The sequence below is a fragment of the Helicoverpa armigera genome, chromosome 16 (genome assembly GCF_030705265.1).
Source record: "Helicoverpa armigera isolate CAAS_96S chromosome 16, ASM3070526v1, whole genome shotgun sequence".
In the NCBI taxonomy this organism is placed as follows: domain Eukaryota; kingdom Metazoa; phylum Arthropoda; class Insecta; order Lepidoptera; family Noctuidae; genus Helicoverpa; species Helicoverpa armigera.
In genome coordinates this window covers 6,052,475-6,079,919 of record NC_087135.1, presented here as the reverse complement: position 1 = coordinate 6,079,919, position 27,445 = coordinate 6,052,475, and the positions used below count along the sequence as shown (strand labels likewise).

Genomic DNA, 27,445 nt, shown 5'->3' with positions numbered 1-27,445 from the left:
TTACTGAGCACTACTTATAATAAGAAGAAGTTACATTTCTTTAATTCATGTAAAATATATAACAGTCCACTTTACCAGTCATAAGCATTGTATGCTTCATCAAATCAAATTGCCTACGCCCTACATCACTATAAAGCTTTATTTTATAGAGACAAAAATATATAAATCTTAAGCACTGGAAAGAGTGAAAATTAGTCCTAAATCTAAAAACTATAACTTACAATCTAATTTCACTATTCGTCATCGTCGTCGGATCGCCGACATTTTTCCTTCAACTTTTCATACTCATTCCGCCTAATAAGGTCATCCTTTAATTTCTGCATATCGCTAAGAAGGCTGCTTACTTGAACATTTTCGAGTTTCTCCGTTGGTTGAGAGGTATCACTGTCTAATCCTGAATCGTCGTTAGATTTCTCAGGAGGAACAACTTCCTCGTCTGATAATTCTTGAGCACTTTCTTCAGAATGGTCGTTTTGCTTGTCAAGTCTGTATGCCTTGGGTACTTTGTCGTTAATTTGTTTGCGTTTGGGGTTGTTCCCGGAGCCCTGGGGACTGTTACGCCCGTCCGCGCGTTTCTTCTTTTTGCGCATGCTCTTTGCTATCACTCGTTTTTGGTGGTCCAGTTGTGGGAATAATTCTGTTGATAGAGAAAACATAATTGGATATGTGCTACGAAAAGTATATACATGTAGATTTCAACAGCGCAATGAACACAAGAACAATTTTGTTGTGATCTCACATTGCAGGTTATTAAAACACGTTATTCACAATAAAGGACAGGACATAGTCAGAAAACAAGTAGGTATTCAAAGAAAATGTTGTTACTTGCAGATACAACTCCTAACGAAAGTTCACAACCCGATTTTTGCCTACCCTCAAGTAGTAAAAACATTGATCACTTTACAACTACCTATTTCATACTGGTGGATTCTTAGAGCAGAAAAAACCGAGCGACATCGCTTGGTCGTAGATACAGACAGTGCCGCGCGGTAAAATAGGTACATAGACTTTATTAAATTATTTATCACCGCCATTTACCAAAGTTTATTCTAAAAATGGCATTTAAGTAAATTATAATGCTAATACATTTAGATACATACCATGTGCACAGCTGAGAGCTTTCTCTGCGGCGTTCATCTCGGCCTCCTGTATGGAGTGTCCGCGGGCGGCGGCCAGGCGGGCGCCGCGGAAGTACACGCCGACCGTGTACACGCGCGTGTTCGTCGGGCCCAAGCACTCGATCACCCTGGGATAGAGAGGTTTTTGAGTATATAATTATTATAGTTAGGATACTCTTTAATATTGTGTATGGTCTTGGGTAAAAAGGGCGAAAAAATCTGTCATTGTGATAGATTCTAAGGCTGGAAACAGTGCTCAGTGGTCCGTCGCACGAGTACGCTGAGGGTACGCGTGTGATTTTGTATGTGATTCGGTCTGAACGTACGGTCAGCACTGACCGTCGGCCGAACACTGTTTCCAGCCTAAGGAATATCCTTCTCTGTATTGGAAGAGGTCTATGCCCGACAGGAAAAAGGTGATGATTTATGAATATTAATTTAAGTTTCAAGATTAATTAACAAGTTCAATATAACATCAGCATAATTAAAAAAAAATCCTTTTTTTTTTTAAATAAGCTGTAGTCATTATTTATGGGTTTTTAGCTCTCTTCAAGAGAAAAGGGGAAAGTTCTCTAAGGGAGTGTATCTTTTTTGTCGTCTATTTGTACTTCTTCCTGCCCTGTGCCTGTAACTTGAAGCTAAAACTATTACTGAAACTCGAGAAAATATCAAACGAAGCATATCTAAACAAATGACATACTTATAAACCGGTATATCAGGCTCCCCTCCCTCCATGGACCGCAGAGTGAGGCAGCACTGTTGCAGCTTAGACTTGGGGTCGTTCCAGTCCTGGTTCATGATGAACTCCTGCAGGCGCGGGAATAGGCACGCGTTGCAGAACGCTTGGCAGTAGTCTAAGTTCTGCGAATAATAATAAAGTATTGTTAATAGAATTTTTGTGGTATGTTTCATTATTTTTGAAGAATTATGTTCATGTATTCGTTAATTTTTTTATGTGTTGACACCAACTTCCTAAGTAAATAAGTTTTATTTTTTTAAGTTAACCATTTGACTTACAGCACATTCGAGATATCGTTAAGAAGCTTTGCTTGTCCGAAGTTGACAACTATTGTCTTCACAACAGTCAAATAATTAGGCGATAATTAGCTAGGCGCGGCCAATTACTTCCGCGCGTACTATAGTCACAAACGATTGTTGTACTGTACTCACTTTATCAATATACAATGCGCCAAGGAAAGCCTCAAGCAAATCAGCCTTATGTTTCTTAGCGGTAGGCTTAGCTTTAGGGTTGTTGTATATCGCGTACGATGACATATCGAGATCATCGCACACCATCGCTTGTGTCCGGTTGTTGACTAGAGATGAACGGAGTAGCTGGAATCAAGAAAAATAAAATCTTAATACGATCATGACTGGTGGGTACCTACTGAAAATGACTCTTACAAGGTGCCCTTGCAATTGAGTTGATCAGAGAAAAAGGTGTCTATGTATGATATTACGGTTCTTTATTAAAATATATATTAGCTATTTTACAGGAAATTTGGTCATTCTATATAATCAACTCCAAATATTCCTTTAAAAAGAAACTACGCGACCACATTCACAAGAAATTGGCAGAATCGCTACCATAGCTTGTTTTCTATTTTTTTTTATTTCTTTGTCTCTCATGGCAAATGTAATATGTATGTATATATATTATGTTTATGTATTATTGTCCATATATTCTATATATTATATATTTTTTTCTTTTTGTTTGCGTTTGTTATATGGGAGCCCCCCAAAATATTTATTTTATTCTAGTTTTCAGTATTTGTCGTTACAGCGGCAACAGAAATACATCATCTGTGAAAATTTCAACTCTCTAACTATCACGGTTCATGAGATACAGCCTGGTGACAGACGGACGGACAGAGGAACGAAAACAATAGGGTCCCGTTTTACCCTTTGGGTACGGAACCCTAAAAATGTTCTTCTTTTATCAAATTATATAACACGTTACTTACAGACAAATGTCCCTCATGATGGTCAGGGAAGTGTCGGTACAGTCTGTCAGACACTACCAGCTGTAGCACTGTGTCGCCGAGGAACTCCAAGCGTTGGTTGGAGCCTAGCGTCAGGTGCGTGAAGCCCACTGAACGGTCCGTGAACGCTCGGGCTAGGAGACGAATGTGCTTGAATGTGACACCTATAAATAATCAGAAGCTTTTAGGAGCATGTTAAATTCTCCTAATATAGTATATTACGTGGACACTTCATATAATTCAATCGAAGTTTTGAAATTTGGTACAGAGATAGAGTTGACGTTGAGAAAGAACATAGGATAGTTTATATCCCGGACTTTTGAAGAGTTCTCTTGGAATTGCGATATAACCGAACTCGAAGCGGGCGAAGCCGCGGGCAGAAGCTAGTATTATATAATTTTCAAAAAAAATAATTCCAACAGAACATACCTATAGAATTTTCGAAATTAACGAGCCTTTGTAGGAACTCGAAGTCCTTGATATATTTCCTATCTCCGAGTGGTTCTTGTTCTTGCAAGGGATGCGCTCTGTCCTTCACCCATACTTCGAGCAAATCTGGTTCATTATGCCAAAGGGCTAGGGCGAATACACGGTCTGCCACCTGGGGATTTATTTAGGACATTAATACTATATTAAGTATAAAAAAATTATAATAATCAAGGACTATAAGAAATCTGAGGGCATGGCAGTGCCTCAGCCAAGTATAAATTTTCTGAAGATAATAAACTGTGTTTGATAAAAATATCCATAATTTTGATTACCTGATGTATGGTTATGGTTTGACCAGTAAGTATAGTTTAATTTTTATACTGTCTCTGAACCTACATAATATCACGTTTTAATTACAATAAAATTCTACCTAGGATAATTCTGAATTTATCTTGTTAAGCTTTCTACTATTGAATGAAATTGTACGCGGGTTTACACCAAATATTGAATTATTAGAAAAAAAATGGTGTTATTTTTTGAACATTCGTACTGACCTCTATCCCGGCATCCAAGAACAGTGATCCCATGAGTGCTTCGAAGCAGTTGGCCATCGCGTGTCTCATCACCACGTCGCGACACAGGTCTGTCCCGTGAGTGGCGTACAACATGTACTGCTCTAGCTCTATGTTCTGGAATTGGTAAAAATATCCATATTAGCGTAAATAAATAAAATAACGTTTATTTGCAAGAAAGTAACATAACATTCTGGTAGTTGACGTCGAGCCACAAACTAAGCTCGGCTTGTGTCTTGTGGCTCGGAGTGCGATGTTTCCTTATTATTATAAGTTACAATATCTTGGAGTTACAATAGAGAAAATTATCAACTAATAGAAATTAAATTAGGGTTTAAATTAAGGTCTAGTATAGTCTATTAAGGTTCAAAATAAGTTATGACGATGTCCTCCTAGCCGATAAGCGGCTAAGGCAGCTGTTCTCATGTAAGGAGATAAGCCAACTGCGCAGGACATATTATAGTGCACAAGCATTTGCCCAGTACTTTTTGAGTTTACTCCGGACGTACCTACAAACAAAAATTCTAACAACTACATATTTGGGTTCGGAATCTATTATAATTATAGATCATCCCGAAAGTATTCTTTAAAAAGAATTCAATGTACAGTTTTGACTTTCCTACGATTTTATTTTTTGTATAAATTAATCGCATACTTTCAGAAGCGCTGGTAGTGGTTGAAAACTGAGTGGAAAATTCGTCAGTTTGAAAGCGGTCATATGCCCGTAATTTTTACAAACTCACCTTGGCCAGTTGAGCTAAATGCTGGTTCTGGACAATAGAAGCCCTGTATGTAGCTAACCCTCCTTCAGCCAGTCCCGGAAACATTCGGAACAGGTGTATAGACGAGAGGAACTCAACTACAGCGTCGCCTAAGAACTCTAGTCGTTCATTGTGCTTTATATCCGATTCCGTTTCGCGAAGTTTGCCGAAACGGGACATTATATTTATTAGGGTCACGATACCTGGAAGAAAATAGAGAAAATTAAATCTTTGGAATAATTTGCGCATTAGGGTGCGTCCACATCTGGCGAATGCGCAGCACGCGAGCCGATCGCGAGCTGTCCGCGAGCTGCGCGCGTGCAGTCACTGCAATAGTTCGGTGCGCCTCTTTAGCGCAACTCACGCAAGGCTCGTATAGAGCGCGCGAGCGGCGCGCAATCAGTTCTCGCCCGCACAGTTCCGTATATTGGCTCAGTACTATCGAAGATGGCAGACGTCACGCGCGAGCTGATCGCGTGCGGCACATTCGCCAGATGTGGACACACCCTTAGGGAAACCAATTTTTAAAATTTATAGTAATGTGGATCAGGCTCGTTCTCTCTAATTATAAAAATATAAATAACTTTGTATCTCTGATGTCAGCAATAAGATAAACATTTAGCCTATTTTGTTATCACTACTATCTAACTTTAGAGGAGGGCAAAGTTGTTTGATTTGAGCTGTAAACACATGAATCCCGACATTTTTATTCATCGACATAAAAAGAAACATCATAACAAGAACAAACACCGACAATAAATCAAAAACTTACCTTTCTTCCTAGTATAATGTATCCTCCTGTCTCCATACTCAGGTTGCCTAATCCCGCAGTTGGTAAGACTGTTTCGTGCATGATCAGGATTAGTTCCGAAGTTCTCTCTGTACGAGGGATGAGTTAAGGCTGTTTGTAACAATGCTCTTTGTTTGAACACGTAACCTATCTTTCTTTCGAGACTGTCCAAAGATTTGTGGAAACGAAGATGTCTTACTAGGACTGGGATTAACATGGCGTGCTGAAAAAAAGAAAAAAATATATTTCATTCATGGTGATACACCTGCAGGCTACTTCGAAACATTATATAAAACTAATTTTCGTTATTTAATCCTTTCTTCCCAAAGTAATTGTGTCTGTCTGTTGGGCTTCCACGCCAAAACTAATAAGCCAATTTAAATGAAGTTTGATACACAGATAGCTACTACTTTCAATCCGGTTGCGGGAAGTAGTTCCTTTAAGTCGCGGGTAAAACTGCTAGATACTTAGCTAAAACTTTTCTATACAACTTTTGAGGCTGTCAAAATTGCCACTTACCTGTACTACATCACACATGAGTCCAGTCGTATGGAACCCTTCAGACGATATAGCAACGGTAACATCCCTCTTCATCTTACTCTGCGTCCTCATTTCCTGCAGTTTGGCCTCTTTAGCGGCAAGCTTCTGTCGCTCCTTGAACGATGGCTTGGCCATGTTCGCGATCAAATGCCTGTACTTTACGTAGTAACGCCACGCTTTTTGGTACCTGAAATTTTTTACGCCATTTGTTTTTAAGCCAAATGAACGCTCATTATATCACCACCTATATTATTTTTAGGACAACGAAAGAGTGTTTATTTAAAATAAACAACAGTTGATAGTATTTAATAGGATAAACATATTATATAGGACTTGCGGTCGTCCGCGACTTTGTCCGCGTACAATTTTTTTTTATCGTAAGCGGGCTAACTGCAAATTTTAAGACTATAGTTTAGAACTCCTCTATGTATTTTCTTATGTCATTGTACACTCTATGAACGACTCAAAATAAAAGGATGCAAATAGGACATAGAGAGAGACATGAACTTCGACCGTTTGTTAAAATGTTCACAAATTGGGTACAACTCTTACCCTCCAATTAAAAAGTCATACTATAAAAAAAAACCGGCCAAGTGCGAGTCGGAATCGCACACGAAGGGCTCCGTACTATTATTTAGAAAATAAGCAAAAAATTTACGTTTGTTGTATGGGAGCCCCCTAAAATATTTATTGTATTCTAGTTTTCAGTATTTGTTGTTATAGCGGCAACAGAAATACATCATCTGTGTGTGTTTTCGGTTCATGAGATACAGCCTGGTGACAGACGGACGGACGGACAGACAGAGGAGCGAAAATAATAGAGTCACGTTTTACCCTTTGGGTACGGAACCCTAAAAAACATACAAAACTACTTACTCAGGGTTGCCAGCATAACTGAATTGCGGAGGTCGAATACCAAAGTGAACAATCTCTGGGTAGTAAGACTTCTTGTCGGTAGAACAACCTGGTTCGTCGCTCGAAGTGGGCGGACTTCGGTCTATTTGGTCTACTCGCACCGAACATGGTTTCTTGCCAGGGTATGTCACTATCATACCTGGGAATATAAAGTTTTGTTAGAGGTATAGTGATATTTATGTACTGAAATTGAGATCTTCAAAATGAGAGTACAGAGTCCAACAAAGAGGAGCGGACGAGTTCTTAAACAACCAATAAAATTTCTCCGATCAGGGATGCTGAAGTGTATATGAATTATTAAAATATCATTAGTAGTAGGTATCTTCTTCTTCTTTTCGTGTCGATGACATGTCTTATAGTGAGACTACTACTTTGTCAGCCCAATTTGCCGCCACAGCGAGAGCACGGCCGGATGCACTCATGAGGTCCTGCCGCGAGCAAGTTTCAGGGCACAGTGGACATGCGATGAGTGGTAGTAGGTATGTATTAGGTGTAAGTAATTAATGTGAGTAGTAATAAATCGGATTGATCTACAAACAGGCGTAGGCGAAATGTTTGAATAATAAGATTCTATTGGTTGTTTTAAAACTTCTCCGTTCCGCTCCGCTGGTGGCTAAATGAACTATGAACTATGAACATTGCTTATTTAGTTGTACACATTTTTGCAGTTTGTTTTACATTCCATTGTTCTAGTAGTTAATAACTAACTTCAGACCTGTAAAGTTATTTGACAAGAGCTATTATTATCCATATTTTAGTTTATCTACTTGCCTTTAATTCTATCAACAAACTTCTGCCAAGTATAATGATCCATATTATGAACATCTTCCAACTTGTCCGGTGCAATCAGCAGTCCACTCTCTTCTATTAAGTACTTGAGAACTTCACACATTGACAGCACCTAAGATTAAAGAATAAAATCATACTGTAGCATGTCTCAATAAAACTTTGATAGATGAAAACATGAAATATTTGATGATTTGGGATGGGAAAACATAACATATTTTATTTCTACTAACTTTATGTTCTTCTCATTTATTTCTTGATTATGTGTACTAACTGAAAATGTGCGGTAACGTAAAGAGCACACACACTGACCTTAGATGTCTTCATAAAGGTAAGGTGGGTTGTACACGCGCCGGTGTGCATGTATAAAGAGAAGGATAAATGTGGAACAAGCAAATGAACTGTCTAAACCCAACGCCCTATGTGAGCGACAATAGTTCTATAGTTGATAACTTTCTGGTTAGCACGCTAGCAAAAACTACAAGGACTCCTTAAATCTTATTTCATTGCAGCATTTTGCAAGAAGTTACCATAAAATAAAATTACTAAAATACTCACGCTTGATGAAGGACAAAGTGTTCTCATAAAAGTATTTAGTATCTAAATTGGTATCTAAAATATATTATTATCTTAATGTAGAGACATTCCACTACATTAGTACAATTAATTTTAAAAATATGTACGTCATTACACGTCATTCCTATAGGTATACATAGATGATAGAGGAAATGATGAAATCCTTTGCTAAAAAAGTCGCTTATCACCCAGGACGAAGGGAAGAGGGTTGTAAAATATACCACAGCTTTTAGGATTTATGATTATATTAATGATATTATGAATGTTTTAATTACGTAATTTGTTTGAGGAAACATACCTCACATCCTCCCTCGGGTAAATATCGTACGAATCTTGGCATGAAGTGGAACTGTGAACATGTTGTGTCCGTGCCTTTGCCCAGGTCCAAATCTATGAGCTCCAGTAACTCGTAGAATAAGAATTCCTCTGAAAACAAACAAGAGGTCTTTTAAATTGGAAAAAGAAAGTGAAAATGCGGAAATTTTCGCTACGTGCCTGCCTATCTGACCTCCTTAACCCAGTTACCCAAACATTACAACACTGAATCCTCCTGTATGACAAAGATGTACAAATGACATGAGTATGCAGTATGATCTACTAGCTTCTGCCAGCGGTTTCACCCGCTACCCGAGGGAAGTATTTCCCGTACCAGAATAAAAAGCAATATAATATTACATATAGGCTACATTAATTTTATCCTGACCTGTCAACCAAATTCCAACATGAATACGTAATTTATACGCGAAAGAGGAACAAACATCTACATATGCACCTAGCCATCTATTCCGCATTTTTAATATTAGAAGAAACTGCGGTGGTTGAGTGTCGTAAAGAAAGAAATGAAAATCTGCGAACTCGAAGAGGAAGATGTCCAGGATAGAGCGAAGTGGAAGAAGAAGATACGGAAAGACCCCGTCACAAGGCGGAATAAACGCTAAGAAGAAGAAGAATAGCAAAATGAAATCTTACCAAACAAATCCAACTCCTTGATAGTAAAGTTCTGAGGCGGTGGCTCTTCCACATACAGAATGGTGTACTCGATATTGAACCGTATAACTTTGCATGTCGGGAGCTTAGCTAGCTTGTAATGAGAGAACATTGAGAAACCAGAGAATAGGAACTCGTGTTCATCGTGCGCTATTATCGTTGGTGATTTTATTAAGAAGTTCGTTGGCGGTGAAACTGTTATTCTGAAAAAATATATAAGATGTACATTTTATGTTTTCTAACATGGTTTTTAAACTTTTAATTTATTTATTTTTGGGATGGGATTAAATTTCTCTCTGAAATAAATCCCGCATGGTATTTGAACAACGGTATATTTGCAAGAACAACGGAAATTAAAAGCTCTGTTATCTGTTATTTATAGCCCTTTTATCGTCCCACTGCTGGGCACAGGCCTCCTCTCACACGGGGAAGGATTGAGCGTTAATCACCACGCTTGCTCAATGCGGGTTGGTGATTTCAGACTTTATAGTCCAGGTTCTTCGAGATGTTTTCTTTCACCTATTTATCAGCCATTGGTGTCTAAGGTATAATTAGAATTAAAAGTTATCTCATACAAATACGAAATTGATTCCTTTGTTCGGATTTGATACCATCAAGTAGTAGTAGCATCAAGAGAGATTTCCCGTCATTTCGTATTAGGCACAGCCTGTGTATCAAAATGTTATTTACACGAATTATTATTACCTGTTAAACAAACCTTTAATTCTAATAATCTACGAACCTGTAATGGTACAGCTTGTCAATATTGCTCTGCGTCGGCACACATTTAGGAAAGGCCTCCTCGCACGCATACACGCCGTGTCGCATACCGAAGCGCCGAGCTCTAGCGCTACAGCGGCAGAGCGGACCGCTATTCATTTCGCCGGTGTTGTTAAACCTGAAGGGTGAAGATACAGAAAATACGGACTTACAGTCTAAGTCAAGATGAAGCCCTAAAAATGGATAAGATGTTGAACAAATCGTGTGTCTTCATCGGAAAACGAATTTATTCACCCCTCATGATTTTGATTTTTGATTTAATTACTCGTATGATACTTATTTCTTGTTTGTTTTTTAGACCCTAATGGCTCCGAAACTACATGCTCCGAATTGATTCACTGTTGGGCAGCAGATTGACATAGGCTATATTTTGTCCAGGTACAAGCAATAGTTCCCTTGGGAAGTGGGCGAAACCGCAAGAAATAGCTAGTAAGTTCTATTTAATTTTCTTCAATGATTCAACACATCAAGCATGGCAAAACTTACCACATCTCAGGGTGGAGTCTTCTAGGATGGCTTTGTTTCCTCTGCAACTCCATCATTATTCTATCCGTGTAACCTTGCAGGCAGTCTTCGTCCAAGCACTCATCCTCACTCTCAGATGAAGAACTTCCATCCACAGCTTGAAATAAATAAATAAATGATGTTGGGACACCTTTTCACACACGGTTGGTTAGCCCCATGCTAAGTTATTGATTAATTTGAGTTATGGGTGCTAACACAACTGATAAACAGCGATGAGGAGAAATATTTTGACGCTTTTTAGTTCTAGGTTTTTTATTAGAATAGGTTTTAATTTGAAGTAGTAAATATTTGTAAATGAGATAAATAAAAAGTTAGAGAACGTGCCATTTTGGATGCCTGACTGAGGGAGTAGTCTTGTAGATACAATCAACATGGTTATTAAATATTACAATGAACTTACATCTATGTTTGCACATTGCTACTTTGGAAGGCTTCAAAGGTGGCAGTTCATCGACCTCAGGCCTAGCATTCCGGCCTCTTTCAATGAGCTGTTTCATGAAAGTCTCACAGATCTTCTCCAGCTTACTGGTCTGTTGGACTCCTGGACCATCTTCAACTTGCTTGTAGTATAACTCCGCTGGTGAACTTCGGTACCACATTTTTGATGCCTAAAATCAGGTCATGAGTATAGCTGTTTTTATTTCTGATTTTTAAATTGCAAAGGAAAAACTAGAAAAATACGGAATAGAAGTAGGGTTTATAGTTCTGTATAATATTAGAAAGCCAATTATATTGTAATGTCTCGACTAATTTCCGTTTTTTTAAGAGATTTTATCAAAAGACCATTTATTACCTCTTCTTCATCTGAATTGTGTTCTTTTGACCACTGCTCCATTTTCTCTATGAAGTCCTCAGAAGTCTTGCAATAGTTTTTCCTTTAACAAAAATTTTACACAGGAGATTTTAGTAGTCTTTCCTTCAATTCTCTTCAAACTTCCAGATGTTAAATGTACATACCTGTATTGTTCCAAAATTTTCTCACGATCTGTCATCGGTTTTGCAGGCTCATTTCTTGATGAATGTGACAGCTCCCGTGACCGACTGTGAAGACGCGACTCACGGCTAGGTGACAGATTGCTACGTCTACTAGGAGACCTCAGCCTTCTACTGTCACGGGGATCATAAGCCCGACTGTGACTCCTATGGTCTCTGCTGCGGGAAGGACTATGACGTCTTTCATATTCACATCTTTTTCTCTCATACTCTCTTCTTTCATCAAATCTTTGCCTGTAAGATCGTTCTCTATCTCTTTGGCTTGAGTGTGATGGACTCCGACTCCTGTGACTATGACGACTTGGACTGCGGCTGTATCTACGTTCACGGTATCTCATTTCTCGTTCCCTGTCCCTTTCACCATCCCTGTCATAGCTTCTATCACGACCGGGTGAATAACTTCTATGAGATGTTGAACTACGGTAATGTCTGTCATGAGAATCTCTGCTTCCTCTTATATCTCTGTCACTGTGAGATACTGGTAATTTGCTTTTCACAGAACTAAAACTTGAAAGTGGATCAGACCAGTCTCTAGAGCTGCTTGCTGCCTGCCTCATATGACTGTCACTGTAGTTCATTTCAGAATAACTATGTGCATAGTAAGGCGGTGGTTGTGAGTGCATGTCCAAGGGCATCATAGAATAAGGTCCGGTAGGTGGAGGTACGCTCATTGGAGGAAACGTTGCCATGGTGCCGTATGGTGGTGGGGGTGGCGGCGGCGGCTGATCGATAGCAGGCAGCGGTGGCGGCATGAACGGTGGCGGATGGCTAAACATTTGCGGCGGCTGCATCGGAACCGGCGGAGGAATGTCCAACCGTGGCGGAGGAATACTGTAGTTTATAGGCGGTATAGACATTTTCATTCACTTTTTATGGACTTTTTATTATTAAAAACACAAACAACCGATGCACATCCTCATTTTTATTATATTTTTATGCATATCGGAATTAGAATACGATTCATTACAAAAAATCGCTAAGAAGCAATAAGAGCGATCCCATTTTCTTTGAGTGGAAACAGGATAGCAAACAATGCAAAGCACTAAATAGAAAATATCCGAAATCTGGACCACAATACAAATGCATTTGACACTGTTGACACTGTTGATAAATAAATTGACACTGACATTAGGCTACAGATATTAAAATTATTGCAGATAAAAAAGAATAATAAGATATGTGTTAACCAAGTGGCCAAGAACATCCACCAGCAGCTTGCTCTGCTATACAACCCAGTTCCAGTATGCGCACGACCCAGTTCTCGAAAAGGACCATATCATGTTGTACTGGGATTGATCTATCATCACTGACAGAACTATTGTAGCAAATAAGTCTGATATAGTGGTGATAGATCGATTAGCGAGCCGCGCGATGATAATCGATGTCGCCGTTCCGCATGACGAGAACCTCGTGAAAGCTGAGAAAAAGAAACAAATAAAATAACTTGACTAAGCGCACGAGGTCGTTGCATTGTGGAATGTCGACACGGCTGTTATTGTGCCGATTGTTGGCACAATAACATGGCCAATGGTCTGATAATCGAGAGCCTCGACCAACACCTCATGAGGTTCTCGTTAGACGGCTGGATCAAGGGACTGATTCAGAAGGCAGTACTCCTTAATACGGCGCGTATTGTGAGGTTTCTGTCTCTGGGACCCTAACCACCGGTATCTTGGACCCTGTGCCTTATATCGGTGGCCATCTATTTTATATATTTTTAATGTATTAAAATAATTAAAAGCTATATTATCTGCGAGTAAATATATAATCCCGGTGCGGGCAGCTCCCACGGGACGCGGGTGAAACCGTGGAATAACGGCTAGTTATAAATATAATAAAAAAAATAGATTTTTTATTGAAAAATGTTTATGTAAGCATGGGGGAAGGGGTAAAAGCTTTGCTTACTTTTGCTGACAAGCGGGATGGGGGGGGGGGAATAATTGTAATAAATCTGCTTACGTAATAATTGAACGGCCCCTTATATCTAAAATAATAAAAATATATAAATGTCAACAACTTTATTCAACAATAACTAAACTAAATTATGACAAATGTTCTTGATCTTTGCACTCCCAAGGCATTCTCCATCTTTATACAGTACTCCAAATTGGCCTTCTGTTAATGCCCTTAATTTATTATCTAGTATAATAGTCAGCCCTTCAGCATTTCTGACCACTCTACAGGCTGTGAGTGGCTTTGTGTGTTGAAATCGAAAGTAGCAATTCAATACACTATTATTGACTAATTCTGTGGGTTCACTATGTATCCAATGGGGTGGGCCTGTTAAACATATATTATTCCAGAGTGCTGGGTGCTTAGTTCCTGATACCTGAAAATGTTTTCTTGATTATTTACTGGTGTTCAAAATAATTAACCAATTCACATAGAGCAGTTTGAAATTTTTTGTACCACATAAATATTGTTTGTATCCAAATCTTTTTTAAATATGAAGTATGCTTCTTTATGGCTTGGTATGCAACATCTTTGACCAACTGTCCACTTGTGCAGACCTCCATGTTCTCCCACTACTTGACCTGTGTCTATGTCTATGAACTGACCTTTCTTTGTTTCAATGTACTGTGAAAAAAAAAGATGTACATTAGTTTTTATAGATTAAAAAAATATTTTATTATGATTTTTTTTTCTCCAAAACTTACTTCTTCAATGAAATCCTGAAACTTATTTTTTCCAATGAAACAGATACCAGTGCTGTCTTTTTTACCAGCTACATTCAACAGGCCTTCAGATTTAGCTATTTGTCTCACCTCTTTCTTGAACAACCCCGCTAAGGGAAACATACATTTTCTGAGTGAGAATTGTTTCACTTGTGATAGGAAGAATGTTTGATCCTTGTGTTTATCGGCAGGCTGTAACAACCTAACTCCTGAAAACAAATATCAATTCAACAGGTTAACCACTCAATAGGTTTTTACAAAAATAACACTATGTGTTAATGCATCAATGGTAATAGAAGGTACCTTCATTCTCATTGTACTTTTCCAAAAACGGGCCGAATGATGTATTTGCATAGTGACCCGTTGCTATAGCATCAAAGCCTAAATTGTTCCTGCAATGTTGGAAAAAGCTGTCAAATTTAATATATCTATTGCACAATATGTCCGGGTTTGGCGTTAGACCTGTCTCATACTCTTCAAGTAACACACTGAACACCTCATTCCAATATTCTTTAATAAAGTATACTCTATGCAAAGGAATATCGAGCTTACGACACACAAATGTTGCGTCTTCGAAATCTCTTTCATCTGAACAAAAACCAGCTTCATAGTTATTGTCCCAATTCCTCATAAACACACCTTCAACTTGGTATCCTGGAAGTATTACATATTTGTATACTACTTTACTTTTATTTACATAAACACAACACATAATACTATCACATGAGAGTTCAGAATTTACCAGCTCGCTTGAGGAGAAGTGCAGATACGGCACTATCAACGCCTCCTGAAATACCTAATGCTATTTTCTTAAACATCATTGACGTTTAATTTAAACTTCCTTAATCGTAATTGAGGATTTTCTTCTTCATTTTGTAAATAACCATGCTCATGCATGCAGTCAATGAAATGTCAATTGTCAAAAAGCGAGACATAACGAAATACGTTCAGTTGCACGCATGACATTGCCTGCCTACAGTGCCTACTAGGATTCCGACAAGTTCTGTTATAACGATAGGAAGTACATAATAGCTATTCAATAAATTAGCTCAGCTGCAGTTTATCCTGGCTATTTTGTATGCGTGACTTATTCCTAGTATGTTTAACTAATAAGGAGTATGTAAACAACCTTAATAATCGACTAATTAAAATAATCGACTAATAATAATTGCTAGTTTTAAAAATCATGTCTTAATATGTTATCTGTGACACTCGGTGATTTGGTGATTTGACAAGATTGAATAGGATTGTTTGTTGAAGTTTGCTTGCTTGGTAGGTTATTCTTGCGGTCTAGGAATTTTGGTATATATTTCCACCAAAATGTCGAACATTAACTTGCAATGTCTATTAGGGATACAGTGTAATGATTTCGTAATGATAGCAGCCGATCAGAGCAATAGCCACAGTATTATGGTGATGAAAGACGGTGAGTTAGCGGTTTTCGTTATGAAGTATTATTTTCATGCTACCTGCATTAATGTTTTAATTATCTATTTCTTATTATTTCTAGATGAGGAGAAGATTCACAAGATATCTGACAAACTGATAATGGGTGTGATCGGTGATCAAGGCGACTCTACTCAATTTGCTGAATACATTGCCAAGAACATCCAGTTGTACAAAATGCGTAATGGATATGAGCTAGGACCCACTGCTGCTGCTAATTTCACTCGCAGGAATCTCGCCGAGTATCTGAGAAGCAGCGTAAGTATCAGATGCTACCAGCAATGTATGGTTCTTAGAAGCTAACACTTGATTTTCTAAGTTAAGTGGTTACCCATCTTCAACTTTTCATTTGTATCACTGTTTATATTTGTCAGTATTATTTATTTTGTGTGCCATATAGTTATGCTGGTTCTATTTGTAACATCCTATTATCAATTTTTCATATTTTCATCCTCAATCTAATTTATGTGCATAGCTTTTCATCCCTACTTCTATATGTAGCTTAAAGTTGTAAAACAAAATTGAATCCAGTTGTTGTTTGGTTAGATAGCAGCACTTACTACGATATGAGATGATCTCTAAACTCACTATAATTCCATATAACTTCTTATGGAATAATATGAAAATATTCTTTACATTTCAGACACCTTACTTTGTGAATGTTCTGATGGGTGGCTATGACAAAGAGAATGGTCCAGAACTATACTTCATGGACTACCTTGCATCCAGTGTGAAAGTACCTTTTGCCTGTCACGGATTTGGTGGTTACCTCAGCTTGAGTATTATGGATCGCTACCACAAAAAAGGTGGGTTGATGTATTAATTTGATGCAATCACATGGTATCTATATTAAAAAGTGTCTCCTAAATCAGTGAATAAAAGAAGATTTTCTGATTTACATCAGTTTAATATGCATTTAGTTGTAATAGCTTACGATTATTCATTTTTCAGATGCCACTGAGGAAGAAGCTTATGAAATCCTGAAGAAGTGTGTGAAGGAGGTTCATAGGAGACTGTTTGTCAGCCTGCCAAACTTCCAAGTGACAGTTGTCGATAGGAATGGCATTAGAGTACTGCCTGTTATTAACTCTGAGCTGTTGAAGTGACTTTCTCAATAAAGTAATATTTTCATCATAATTGTTTTATTAACAACAGAATTAGGATTAACCATCCAAAAATCCAAATTAAATATCTGGGGTTCTGTTGAGAAATTATGAATTGGTTGTTTTGGATTTTGTGAATAAATCTAGCTCGCACTTTCCGGGTATTTTCAAGTAAAAATGTATTTGAATAAAATAAAAACCAAATAGACTTAAATTGTATTTTTATTTAAATACTATGTTTTCTTAGCTTAGCCTTAAAGAAGTCTTGATAAGTTTGTATTTATCCACCAGCTTTGCTCCGTTCTGGGCTAGATGCCATACTTGTATCAGGGTTGTCCATTTGTGAACTATTTGGGTTATCACCATCACCCATATTGTCAGCTTCATTGTCAGATTGATCTGCAACAGACATTTTATTAATTAGTAAATACTCTTTATGTACTACCCTGTACCTTATAATTTCACTAATGTTCTCTCCCTTATGTACTTCCCCTAAGTACCTATGTGCTACTCCTGTTAATTTCCCTGAGTACTTCCCTTATGAAACCATTTATGTACTACTTCTACATACTCCCTCATATACCTACCTGAATTGAAAAATGCATGTGAATTTTCTGCCACATAGTCCTCAACCTGATAGAGGGTGATGATCTGTCTAGTTCAAATCTACATAAACAAATATCAACAACAAACACATTACCTTTCTTGTCAGCTGGCATATCTTCAGTTCGATTGTTAACAGCAAAGTGGTACTCCAGTTCTTCAAAATCAAATACTTGGTCTGTAGGTAACAGACATGGTAAGTATGCTGGGAATGTTGGCTTGCAGGCTATTACTGTAAAAAATAATATGAATGATGAATAAAATATATAAAATAGGGAGAGTATTAAAAAGGCTTGAAAGGACCTTCTTTTCAAGAAATTACTGCATTTACAGTAAAAAACTTACATGGGAACACCTGATTATCTTCAGTATTGAACAGGTTGTGTGTTTCACTAGTTTTAGCTAAGAACTTAGTTAGCGCTCTCTCAATGTCCCTCTTTTGTGAGGCAGCCTTTTCTCTTATTGCTTCATATTCTGTCACTGGCTGCTTATGGGTCTGAAAGATTTTTGAAAAAAGAATTAATGTTAAGGCACAAAAAATTATAGCGACTCGCCAAGATAAAAAAAAGGCATAAAACATGGTAAAAGCTTGACCATAGACACTTATGATGTGGAAAGAGGTTCTGGTTAAGTTCATATGGTACTAACTGGTGTCCTTATGTAAGCATGTGGATCAGGTAGTGGAGGCAGATGGAATGGTATATGAGGAGCAGCCTTGGCCTTAGATCCTGCAGACAGCATGGCTGGTGTCCGAGGAGCTGGGGCTTGCTGGGGAGGCTGAATCACATGCCTGTTGGGCCGAGCAGCATATTGTTCCAAGCCTTGTAAGTTGATGCCTGTAAATTAAGGAAGTCCACATTATTTAAGTAACTGATACATTATTAGATATAAACCTTTAGCCTGTCATCCTTTTACAAAGCAGTTTTTTGGAACTTTCGTTCACACATTCTTTGGAATGTGTGTGACTTTTCATCAAAACAAGACTAAGACAAAATTAAGACTTTTGTTGGTGCAAGCATATATTTATGTAATACTCCAAAATGTTTTTAGACACTTCTGAGTTTAGTGAATTAAATAATAGGCCAAGAACTTGCGTATGTACTACTTAACAAACTTAACTACTACATACCCATATTGATTAGTGCCATATACACATCTCCAAGTACTGGTTCAACTCTTCCCGATAGCTCACAGTATCCTTTGGCTGAGTTACCAACCTCTGTAAGAACTGAAAATAAGAAAAAAAAACAGGTAATGCTTCTAACTCTTTCAGGGGAGCATTTTAAAAATCACTATCAGATTCTATCGTATAATTATGGTGAGTGGCGTTGACAGTGCGTACAAAGCGGAAAGAAGGAAATAGGGGTCGCGAGCATTTAATATCTGTTACTTAGTTCAGAGTAATTATAAATCACTTACAACACTGAAGCATTTCTGTAAGAGTTTCTAGTGCCATTTTTTCAGCAGACTCGAAGCCTGTTTCCAGCAAAACAGTGGATACAGCTATGTTTAGTATTCGTCTCCGTGCATCTAAACCACTTTCTACTTTCTCAGTATTTTCCGCCATATTGTACTATTCAATATTGTGGAGTACCACAAAGTTTTGTAATACAGTCAAGAGTCAACAAGTTGATACGTTTTTATCCGATTCAGACGACAAAAAATATTTTGTATGGTTTGACAAAATTTTTGACACTGACCAACACAACACTGACAGATCACAGAAAAATTATATTTTTTATCTGCCCCGATGGCAGACTCAGCTAAAGTTGTCTGTTGACTAAATGGTCGACTATACCGACTAAAGAAAACGTAAAGTTAATTAGTTGAATGATTTTTAATTAATCTTTTATTTTACTTCGAAACACAAGGTGCTTTTCTATTTATAAAGGTACAGTTTGATGAATTTGATACGCGAAATCTGAAGAAAAATAAAGAAACTTTACTTTGACATTTTTGAAGTATGACACATTGTCACTGCGTATTTGACGTTACGTGCGTAAGCATCGAGCAAGCATCGATTTCATCACGAAAATTACATATTCCTTGTTCTTTTTGGTACTTGTTTAATTAGAATTAACTGATTTTGAATATAAAGTAATTAAGAGGATCTGTGTGCAAGTTTCGATGAGAAGGTAAATTTAAATTAACATATGTGTCACTTATCAAAGTTACAAATAGAAGAAGCAAATTGGGTAAGTGCCTTGGCTAATCATTATTGCATTTGTATAAATCTCAATTTCATGCCTAATAGATCCACCTACCAGGTCACCAAAAGTTCTTGATGTCATGTGTCTGAATGCTATACGTGTCCAAATTCTTATTATCTAATAAAAGCTCTTGCTACTACTTCTTTCTTAGGAATTAGAAAGTTACAGTTGAAGTTAAACTTTAACTATCAATAATAGTAAAATTTACATTTGTGAATCTTAATGTTTCAATTTACTCACTTGCATTATGTTTTATTTAAATTTCAGTCAATTTGGAGTACCTGAAGCAGTTAAATAGTTATCAATATGGTGAAAATTTATGCACTGGGTGTGCTATACAAAGGAGTCAACAGTGCGACACTCCTTAAAGCAGCGTACAATCTACAAAGCTTCAGTATATTCCAGCGAGGCTCAGTTCAAGAGTTCATGGTGTTTGTTAGTAAGACAATAGTAGAAAGAACCCAGCCAGCGTCTCGGCAGTCTGTTAAAGAAGGAGAGTATATGTTACAAGTCTATGTCAGAGCAGATAATTTAGCAGGAGTTCTGATATCTGACCATGAGTACCCTAACAGAGTGGCTCACACACTGATCACCAAAATACTGGATGAGTTCACAGCAGCAGTGCCTGCTACCCAATGGCCGACAGGCAGTGAGGACAGAATAGATTTCCATGTGTTGCCAGAATACTTAACAAAATACCAAAACCCCAGGGAAGCTGATGCATTGACAAAAATACAGAATGACTTGGATGAAACAAAGATCATTCTCCATGATACTATTAAGGCAGTGCTAGAAAGAGGTGAGAAATTAGATGATGTTGTTGCTAAGACTGAGAGTCTATCGATGCAGAGTAAATTATTTTACAAGACTGCCCGAAAGACTAACAGCTGCTGTAATTTCTAAGGCATTCTGATGTTAGACCTGACTTGGCCATAGTTCAATTATTTTAATATGATTTTAATGTTATTGACGGCTTGATTTCATTATTGTGGCCATTATTATACCCACTGTAAAAATTACTAGATAAAATGTTAGATTTATTTTTCTGTCATTCTTTACATAATGTCACATGTATTTGATTAAGTAGGTATTACATAAATGTTATGTTTTTTGGGGTTTCCTGTATTATTGGACATATAGTGTAATGTTAAATGTATGTGAATAATTTTAGGTAAGACAGTGGTCAAATAAAATATTCTCAGTAAAAAAAATGCTATGATGCCAAATCAGAAATCATCACAATGTTGTAATTAAAGATACTAAATATGGTATCATTTGAAAGCTTTCCCTGTGGCCTAAGTGTTATATTACAATAAACTTTAGTTAAGGCTGCACACATCCAAACTTCTATGGGTGCAAGTTATAGACGTATGGTGTCTGAACAAATATTATTTAGTTATTACTTTATAGTAGGATCATAAAATGTATGATTTGTATTCTGCTTGTGTGATAAAAATAGCAATTATTGAGATCTATAAGTAAATTGTTTTAAGCATATCCACCTGAATATATTGATGCAATTTGGTTCATTAAAAGATATGCACTTTGACGGGAGACCTAGAGGTTTAATTTCTTACTATTCACTAGCAAAAGTTTGAGTTGGAGATATTTTGGGTGATGGATGTGTGTAAGCAATAACCTTATATTATGTATAAACAATAAATGTCCTTAATGTAGTACTTGTTAAAAAGCTAGAGTAGTATTGAGTCATGAGATTTAAATGTTTGAAAACAGGAAGTAAAACTTTATACGAAATACTGTCTGAATGTAAAAGATGTGGAAATGAAATAGGTACCTGTTTACTCAGCGCACAGTTTATCACTATATCTTTGGTTTTCATATTTGTATATATGTATCTTACATTTGCTAGCTGTACCTATCTCTTATCTATTTGGGAAAGTGTTTCATATAAATAAACGTTTTTCCCACATGCTTAAGAAGTTGCCACTTATCTTGTATCTATTATTTGTTTTTAAATCCATATTTTCATGTGCTAATGAGTCATTTAGGCAGTGATTCATGCTTATAAGTGGTACCCATCGCTGCAAGGCAGTGATAGTACAAAGGTTATGCTCTTATAATCTATTCTGATATGATATTTCCCTGTTAGAGGTTCAATATTAATTGCGATTCTTGTCTTAATTTAATTCAGTACAGTTAATACGATGTTTTAAAGATGTGTTAAAACTATTATCATAAATGTCTAGAGAGAACAGATTGTCGGATTTGCGACGCAGTTGTGTGACGTCACAATCAAAGGAGTATTTTTATGGTGCATGCTAAACAGATGATACAATGCATTTTGAATAGTTAACTTGCATACATCCTGTATGGTACGGAAATAGGCTTGAGCAGTATTTTTTTTTAAGTAAAAGTATTGCGTTAATACTTTACCTAATGCTAAAGGTCATGGCACACATGAACAGCACAGCACGACGCAGCTGTCAGGTAGCTGCAAAGTCGATGTCATCCCGCCATTGGCTTTTTAAATTGACGTTATAAAATGTTTTAAATATGAGATACGATTTAAAGGTCGAATCAAATGTAGTTAATCGCTTAGTTGAAGCTGCCGTGCGCTGCCGTTCATGTGTGGTACCTTAAAATACTGCTACCAATAGAATATACAGCTATCCGGGCTATATGTGTTTGTAGCGGCACTACAATTTACAACACCGCCATCTACACATTCGAAGATGCAACTATCATCTACTATCCTGCATCGCACATGCAGTGTTCGCGCGCACAGTGAACACAGACAGATCACCCCGACAACAACTGCCGGGCAGTAGCCCACCGGACAAAAACACCTGTCCGGTCGGAGGATCCTCCCTTTAGTGCGAGGTATGATGAGCTTTACTCTCTGCTCTCATACCTCCACATGTTCAATAATGACATTTTACTCATTGTGCACTCGTAATGTTTTACATTTCAGTAAAAGCTAGAAAGTATCAAAGTATACTGCAGTATGAATCTATAACTGCCAATTTATACAGATAAAACGGGGTGGCGGGTGCATTGACACAAGGTCGCATACCAACCTTTAACCAACCTGACCTAGATCCTTGAGTGATGACCTGATTTACGTAGTGGCTGCATTCGATTATACGTCGGCATTCGGCATACATTTATAAAACAAAAAATACAGCTATACATTCCTACTATGTAGTAAATTAGATCTGTATATTGTACACGGCAGCCGGGCCTTAGATAGTTTGATTTGATTTGTTTAGTACGTAAATCGTGTTTAGAGGGAAAGTATAATGTTGAAGTTGTGGGAGCCAACTTGATTATATGGTCGGTACATGTAAGTTAGAAGCTAAACAGTTGCCGAGCTTTTCTCCACTAAACCCCATTCATCTACGTGTGCCGACTTGATAGAACACCACAAGCATTTTGCACCCATATTTATTTTATAATGCATCTTAAATTGAGGACAAAAGAAGTAGGAATAGGTAATGCGTTGTGGGTAAAGTGGCGTTTATATTTAGATGTCTGTGGCGATAATAAGGTTATATAATATCTTTACCCTAGTATTGATAACGTTATAAGGTTATCCTTGAGAATTTTGGATGTGATTTGAAAAATTTAATTGATGTGTAATATCTACTTTGTATTAACATGTTAATGGAAGTTGGATGTTATTTATTGTATACTTGCTTCATGACGTGTTAGTCTATAAATAAATCGATATTTACAATTTATTTTGGGCAGTTTTATTAGTGCTTGGTACCAAAAGACACAATACAAAGCACGATTTAAATGTTTAGTCTGCCCGCCCATGTCAGACTTTGTGAAACAGATAATCGGGGCCATTTTTGTAAGACTGTACTTTTTATAGGACGTTGTGTTGAACTATTTCTACCAGTGTGCTCTATTTTCCTCCTACAAAAATCTGTTACCGGTTATAGGACGTGGGCGGGAAACCTTGCCATATGATACTGTTCATTAGCGTAGATATAAAGATGATGGAATTATGTTAAATTTCTGTCCAGATTCTTCCGATCGGGTTCTCTATGTAGGTAGGTAAGCATTGTCGTTGGAAATGAAAATTCAAAGTTGAAATAAAAATACATATATTAATTACATCAATATTAAATTACAGCCAACATAACTATTTAGTTTACGATAATAAAATATACCTATATAATTTTCATTGAAACAAAATAAATAATAAAAACAAGGTATTCTTCCTTATTAGTAGAGCTAACACTAAAATCATTGACTATAGAAGGTTGCAATCGCACTTTGTCCAGGTAACATTTAAAACAATCCTCCTACAAGCAAGGGAGAGCTCACTTATAGTAATAATAGTATTATTATGGAATTTACTCATTAATCCTATGATTAATTAATAATGAGTATTGATGTCGGGAGAATCAGCACATGAGTAACTTGTAAAGAGCGTCCATTTGTGGGTACTTTGTGCTCTAGAACTATCACCTACACAGACTACGATAAATACAGTTGCAAGCATGCTAAGGGGTTCATTAGTTTTTAATTAAAACTGGAGTTCTCATTGGACCTAGATACTAGGTATGGACTATAAATATTAGCTGGAAAGAATCAGGCGCCGACTCCCCCGTCATCCTTTAACCTAAATAGAAGGAGATTGGTATTACATCATTACTGAATAATAGATTTTTCGCAGCAAAATTTTTGGCATCAAGCAATGATAAAGAAAAAAGAACATAGAAAACTTAAGCTTTGGAATAGACAACCAGTGAGATTGTGCCATACATAACTTATGAGAATAAAATAACATAGTTTATGCTGTAGGAACACAATGCCTTAAAATTAGTTCTAGAAGACATAAGTTTCGGTTAGTCAATACCATCGTGGTTATACCTAAAGGTATCTGTATATTCAGGTAGGTACTACAATATACCAAATGTAAATAAGGTACAGCTTAAGAAAGGAAACGAAAAATACTGTAGTGATGCCTGTTTGGTAGACAATGATATTGTATGACTCTAAAATTTCTATTTATCTATCGTTTAACGGAATGCACATTTCACATGAATCGTAGAGAATATTACCTCCATTTATTTGGAATTATCAATACAGTTAGCGTTTACAAATCTCACTGGATAGATAACAAATAATAGCAAGTTCTAAAACAAAATTATAGTATTTACAAAAATAATAGTCAACACAATACAGAGATACATTGTAGGAAATAGTGAAGGCAGGAAGTGACGTAATAGGTCAAATTGAAACGTATAAATGCCCTTTTTAATTTTCCACACGGGAAATATAACGTTAAATATAATTCTTTATTTCGATCGCACTACTTAAAATTATGTTTCTAATGATAAAGAGATTTCACTATTATAGTCTTACAATATATCTCTTTAACACCAAAGTGTTTTTTTGTTTACATCTATGCTCTAATATTACATTTAAAATATGTTACAATGTTCCCATTTGTTATTTTCCGTAAATTGTAAATATTGGCTGACGTGTAAATGAAATAATAAAAAAAACTTTGAATTTCCATGAAGGTAATGTTGCTAAATAAATAAAGTAAATAGGCAACATGGTCATTTTTGCAAAATCAGTCTTCCTGTAACTACTCTGGACCGGTCCTACTTAAAACAATTACTTCCTACTTTGGATGTTAAAGGCCGAAATGCAAATTTAAAATCAATTCCTTTGAAGGCAGGGTTAACGTTCATCATATTTGCGTTCTATCCATTAATTGATATTATTAAAAAGTTTAAAAATCTACTGCGGATACAAACACGCGGACGCGCCTACGGGTACGGAGATAGCTTGTAGGCGGGCTCTACACAATACGGAACTGAACTGAGGCAACCTTCACCCCGTTATCCGATTAAAATTACGTTCCTATTACATTAAATTATAAAACTTGCAAAATTTGTGATGTATCAATAACTACTTAATATAAAATTGGTGACTCTTTGCAAGAGTCGCGTATATTTTAGAAACTTAAATAGTATGGTTTGAAACGATACGAGTATCGCGAGCTGTGGCGCCCTTGCACCTGTCTGTGATGTACCAAACCGCGAACAAATATACAGAAGAGATCCAATCGCGACGATTCTGACATTGCTCACGCGCATCTATGTGCTCTTAAAAAATAAAAGAATAATTTAATATAGACTCTACCTTGACAACAATACACAGACAATATAACTCGATAATGTCTGTGCAACAATATAACAAATAGGTACATAATTAAACATAAATTGTAATAATTATAAATGCCTTTTCATTTTCCGAGTAGCCAATCAAAACTTAAAAGTCATACAAAATCGTATCAGCTATTACAGAATAGCCATCGAATCAGTACTCAGCTTTCTCATCACTTTTGCAGGAGTGAGAATAAATAGGACATTCGCTCATCTTAAATTCAAGCAAAAAGAAAAATATATTGCTATACATAATTATGCATCTTCTTCAAACATGATTTTCTTACAACTACTTACACATTATAAAAGGCATCCTTTGATACAAATAATTATTCGTCCAAATTATTTGAATCGCAAATCACTGTAAATCTAAATACGAAACAAACTTCTACGACAAATCACGACACAAGCAACAAAACTGACCGATCGGCGATTACTAACACAACGATTACGTAGTTTATTTTCACATAAAATGGCCACAGGTCACACATTCTACGATTTGCACCCGGGAACGCGTTTTTGTACTAATTTAAAGGTTTGCGATGAGACACTACTAGATAAATGATCAAGTCCGTAGAGGACTGGGAGCGTCCATCCGCCGTCACACACCGAGCATCATGACGTGCCGCCGACGTGCTAGTTTAATCTTCGAGACGTTACTTTGGTGTTTCACTTTCTTCAGGTAAAATACGTTATAAAAATTTGTTTTGGCGCTACCGTAGCGCGTCGACGTCTCATGTCCGGTGCACAGATCCACACAGATCTTACGAACGATATCCAGAGGGTACCGTGTGGGAGTTCATTTGTTGGGTACGTGTATTTTCTTGGATCTGAAGTCGTATATCTTTCGGCAGAAGAGCACGAGCTCGGGCGACACGGAGGGCGGGAGGCGGCTGTCGTTGGGTGCCACCGCCGGACTCACTTCGCTGGCCGGCATGGGGGGCACGATCGAAGGCCCGATAGGTACGCCTTCTTCAGCCGCTTTTAGCCGTTTGCGATACCTGTAATGACAAAGAAACTTTATTAGATCAATATAACCTAATGCAGCTGTCTACTGGTGGCTGCCTAAGCCATCCCCCTGTGTCGGTCACTTGGGCAATCTCTTGGTAAGACCTCGGAGTATTTGTAACTCTTTGTTCGGAGTACAAGTATCATATCAGCCGGCTTTAGAAAATATGTACGTATTATATAAATAGTACTAACCGGCAGTACTCGTTAAAGGTGAGCACATAACATTTGTCCTCGATGCAGGCGACGGAGTTGGCGTCGCGGTGCCGTGATGCGAACACTTCGTCGGGCGCGTCCGTAGGCTGGCGGCCGTGTTCCGTGTGCTCCGGCCGGTAATACCACACCAGGGACACCATCATTTCACCTGGATAGGAAAAGATGCACAAATAAGTATAAAATCGTAAATAAGTAAAAAAAGGTTAATAAAGGGTTTTTGGATAGGTTTACAAAGCAGTCTGCAAGTTGGTGGTATTCTAAGGGACATTGTGGCCAAC

At 37.3% G+C, this 27,445-nt stretch overlaps 6 protein-coding genes across 13 annotated transcripts in view; 2 read left to right on the top strand and 4 right to left on the bottom strand.

Annotated features, from left to right (window-relative positions):
• Positions 1-118: 118 nt before the first annotated feature.
• Positions 119-12,848, bottom strand: LOC110376482 (ribonuclease 3). The gene is made up of 19 exons (XM_049844410.2): positions 11,719-12,848; positions 11,555-11,636; positions 11,162-11,369; positions 10,723-10,858; positions 10,199-10,354; positions 9,439-9,659; positions 8,768-8,895; positions 7,879-8,008; positions 7,069-7,246; positions 6,172-6,379; positions 5,635-5,875; positions 4,845-5,065; positions 4,084-4,218; positions 3,530-3,701; positions 3,083-3,264; positions 2,289-2,453; positions 1,819-1,979; positions 1,101-1,246; positions 119-637 (listed from the first exon to the last, which is right to left on the bottom strand). Exons 1-19 carry the CDS (start codon positions 12,615-12,617, stop codon positions 234-236), a joined length of 4,173 nt encoding a protein of 1,390 aa, XP_049700367.2. The 5' UTR covers positions 12,618-12,848; the 3' UTR covers positions 119-233.
• A 909-nt stretch (positions 12,849-13,757) lies between these two features.
• LOC110376499 (mitochondrial tRNA-specific 2-thiouridylase 1) lies at positions 13,758-15,353 on the bottom strand. The gene is made up of 5 exons (XM_021334995.3): positions 15,172-15,353; positions 14,733-15,083; positions 14,412-14,638; positions 14,164-14,331; positions 13,758-14,083 (listed from the first exon to the last, which is right to left on the bottom strand). The coding sequence occupies exons 1-5, from the start codon at positions 15,248-15,250 to the stop codon at positions 13,787-13,789; spliced, it is 1,122 nt and encodes a 373-aa protein (XP_021190670.3). The 5' UTR covers positions 15,251-15,353; the 3' UTR covers positions 13,758-13,786.
• Positions 15,354-15,652: 299 nt separating this feature from the next.
• LOC110376490 (proteasome subunit beta type-2) lies at positions 15,653-17,012 on the top strand. The gene is made up of 4 exons (XM_021334984.3): positions 15,653-15,855; positions 15,940-16,133; positions 16,519-16,681; positions 16,827-17,012. The coding sequence occupies exons 1-4, from the start codon at positions 15,750-15,752 to the stop codon at positions 16,979-16,981; spliced, it is 618 nt and encodes a 205-aa protein (XP_021190659.1). The 5' UTR covers positions 15,653-15,749; the 3' UTR covers positions 16,982-17,012.
• Positions 17,013-17,184: 172 nt separating this feature from the next.
• Positions 17,185-19,273, bottom strand: LOC110376489 (transcription initiation factor TFIID subunit 8). Its single transcript, XM_021334983.3, has 6 exons — positions 19,001-19,273; positions 18,711-18,809; positions 18,230-18,417; positions 17,927-18,077; positions 17,679-17,813; positions 17,185-17,377 (listed from the first exon to the last, which is right to left on the bottom strand). The coding sequence occupies exons 1-6, from the start codon at positions 19,146-19,148 to the stop codon at positions 17,259-17,261; spliced, it is 840 nt and encodes a 279-aa protein (XP_021190658.1). The 5' UTR covers positions 19,149-19,273; the 3' UTR covers positions 17,185-17,258.
• Positions 19,274-19,545: 272 nt separating this feature from the next.
• Positions 19,546-23,492, top strand: Ykt6 (YKT6 v-SNARE). 2 transcript variants are annotated; one of them, XM_049844461.2, is made up of 2 exons: positions 19,546-19,716; positions 20,059-23,492. In XM_049844461.2, exon 2 carries the CDS (start codon positions 20,098-20,100, stop codon positions 20,692-20,694), a length of 597 nt encoding a protein of 198 aa, XP_049700418.1. In that variant the 5' UTR covers positions 19,546-19,716; positions 20,059-20,097; the 3' UTR covers positions 20,695-23,492. The 2 variants fall into 2 exon arrangements, with proteins under 2 accessions (XP_049700418.1, XP_021190673.1); XM_021334998.3 differs by having other exon boundaries at positions 19,548-19,776.
• Positions 23,493-23,847: 355 nt separating this feature from the next.
• Positions 23,848-27,445, bottom strand: part of LOC110376501 (uncharacterized) — a 209,786-nt gene continuing 206,188 nt past the window's right edge. For all 7 annotated transcript variants that reach the window (XM_064038615.1, XM_064038618.1, XM_064038619.1 and 4 more), the window contains 2 exons: positions 27,147-27,315; positions 23,848-26,944 (listed from right to left, as the gene is read on the bottom strand). In XM_064038615.1, coding sequence (XP_063894685.1) covers positions 26,743-26,944; positions 27,147-27,315 — 371 coding nt within the window. In that variant the 3' untranslated portion in view covers positions 23,848-26,742. The remainder of the gene's footprint in view (positions 26,945-27,146; positions 27,316-27,445) is intronic.

Bases quoted from the DNA above. Each gene is read 5' to 3' on its own strand.
- LOC110376482 (XM_049844410.2), bottom strand. From the start codon at position 12,617: ATGAAAATGTCTATACCGCCTATAAACTACAGTATTCCTCCGCCACGG. The intron at 10,355-10,722 runs GTAAGTTTTGCC...TTCACCCTTCAG, and splicing joins AGACTCCACCCTGAGATGTG to GTTTAACAACACCGGCGAAA. The intron at 3,265-3,529 runs GTATGTTCTGTT...GATTATTTATAG, and splicing joins TAATTTCGAAAATTCTATAG to GTGTCACATTCAAGCACATT.
- LOC110376499 (XM_021334995.3), bottom strand. From the start codon at position 15,250: ATGATGTTTAAGAAAATAGCATTAGGTATTTCAGGAGGCGTTGATAGT. The intron at 15,084-15,171 runs GTAAATTCTGAA...TAATACTTCCAG, and splicing joins ACTTCTCCTCAAGCGAGCTG to GATACCAAGTTGAAGGTGTG. The intron at 14,332-14,411 runs GTAAGTTTTGGA...TTTTTTTCACAG, and splicing joins TTCAGGATTTCATTGAAGAA to TACATTGAAACAAAGAAAGG.
- LOC110376490 (XM_021334984.3), top strand. From the start codon at position 15,750: ATGTCGAACATTAACTTGCAATGTCTATTAGGGATACAGTGTAATGAT. The intron at 15,856-15,939 runs GTGAGTTAGCGG...TATTATTTCTAG, and splicing joins TATTATGGTGATGAAAGACG to ATGAGGAGAAGATTCACAAG. The intron at 16,682-16,826 runs GTGGGTTGATGT...TTCATTTTTCAG, and splicing joins GGATCGCTACCACAAAAAAG to ATGCCACTGAGGAAGAAGCT.
- LOC110376489 (XM_021334983.3), bottom strand. From the start codon at position 19,148: ATGGCGGAAAATACTGAGAAAGTAGAAAGTGGTTTAGATGCACGGAGA. The intron at 18,418-18,710 runs GTATGTAGTAGT...CTTAATTTACAG, and splicing joins TATGGCACTAATCAATATGG to GCATCAACTTACAAGGCTTG. The intron at 18,078-18,229 runs GTTAGTACCATA...AAAATCTTTCAG, and splicing joins ATGCTTACATAAGGACACCA to ACCCATAAGCAGCCAGTGAC.
- Ykt6 (XM_049844461.2), top strand. From the start codon at position 20,098: ATGGTGAAAATTTATGCACTGGGTGTGCTATACAAAGGAGTCAACAGT.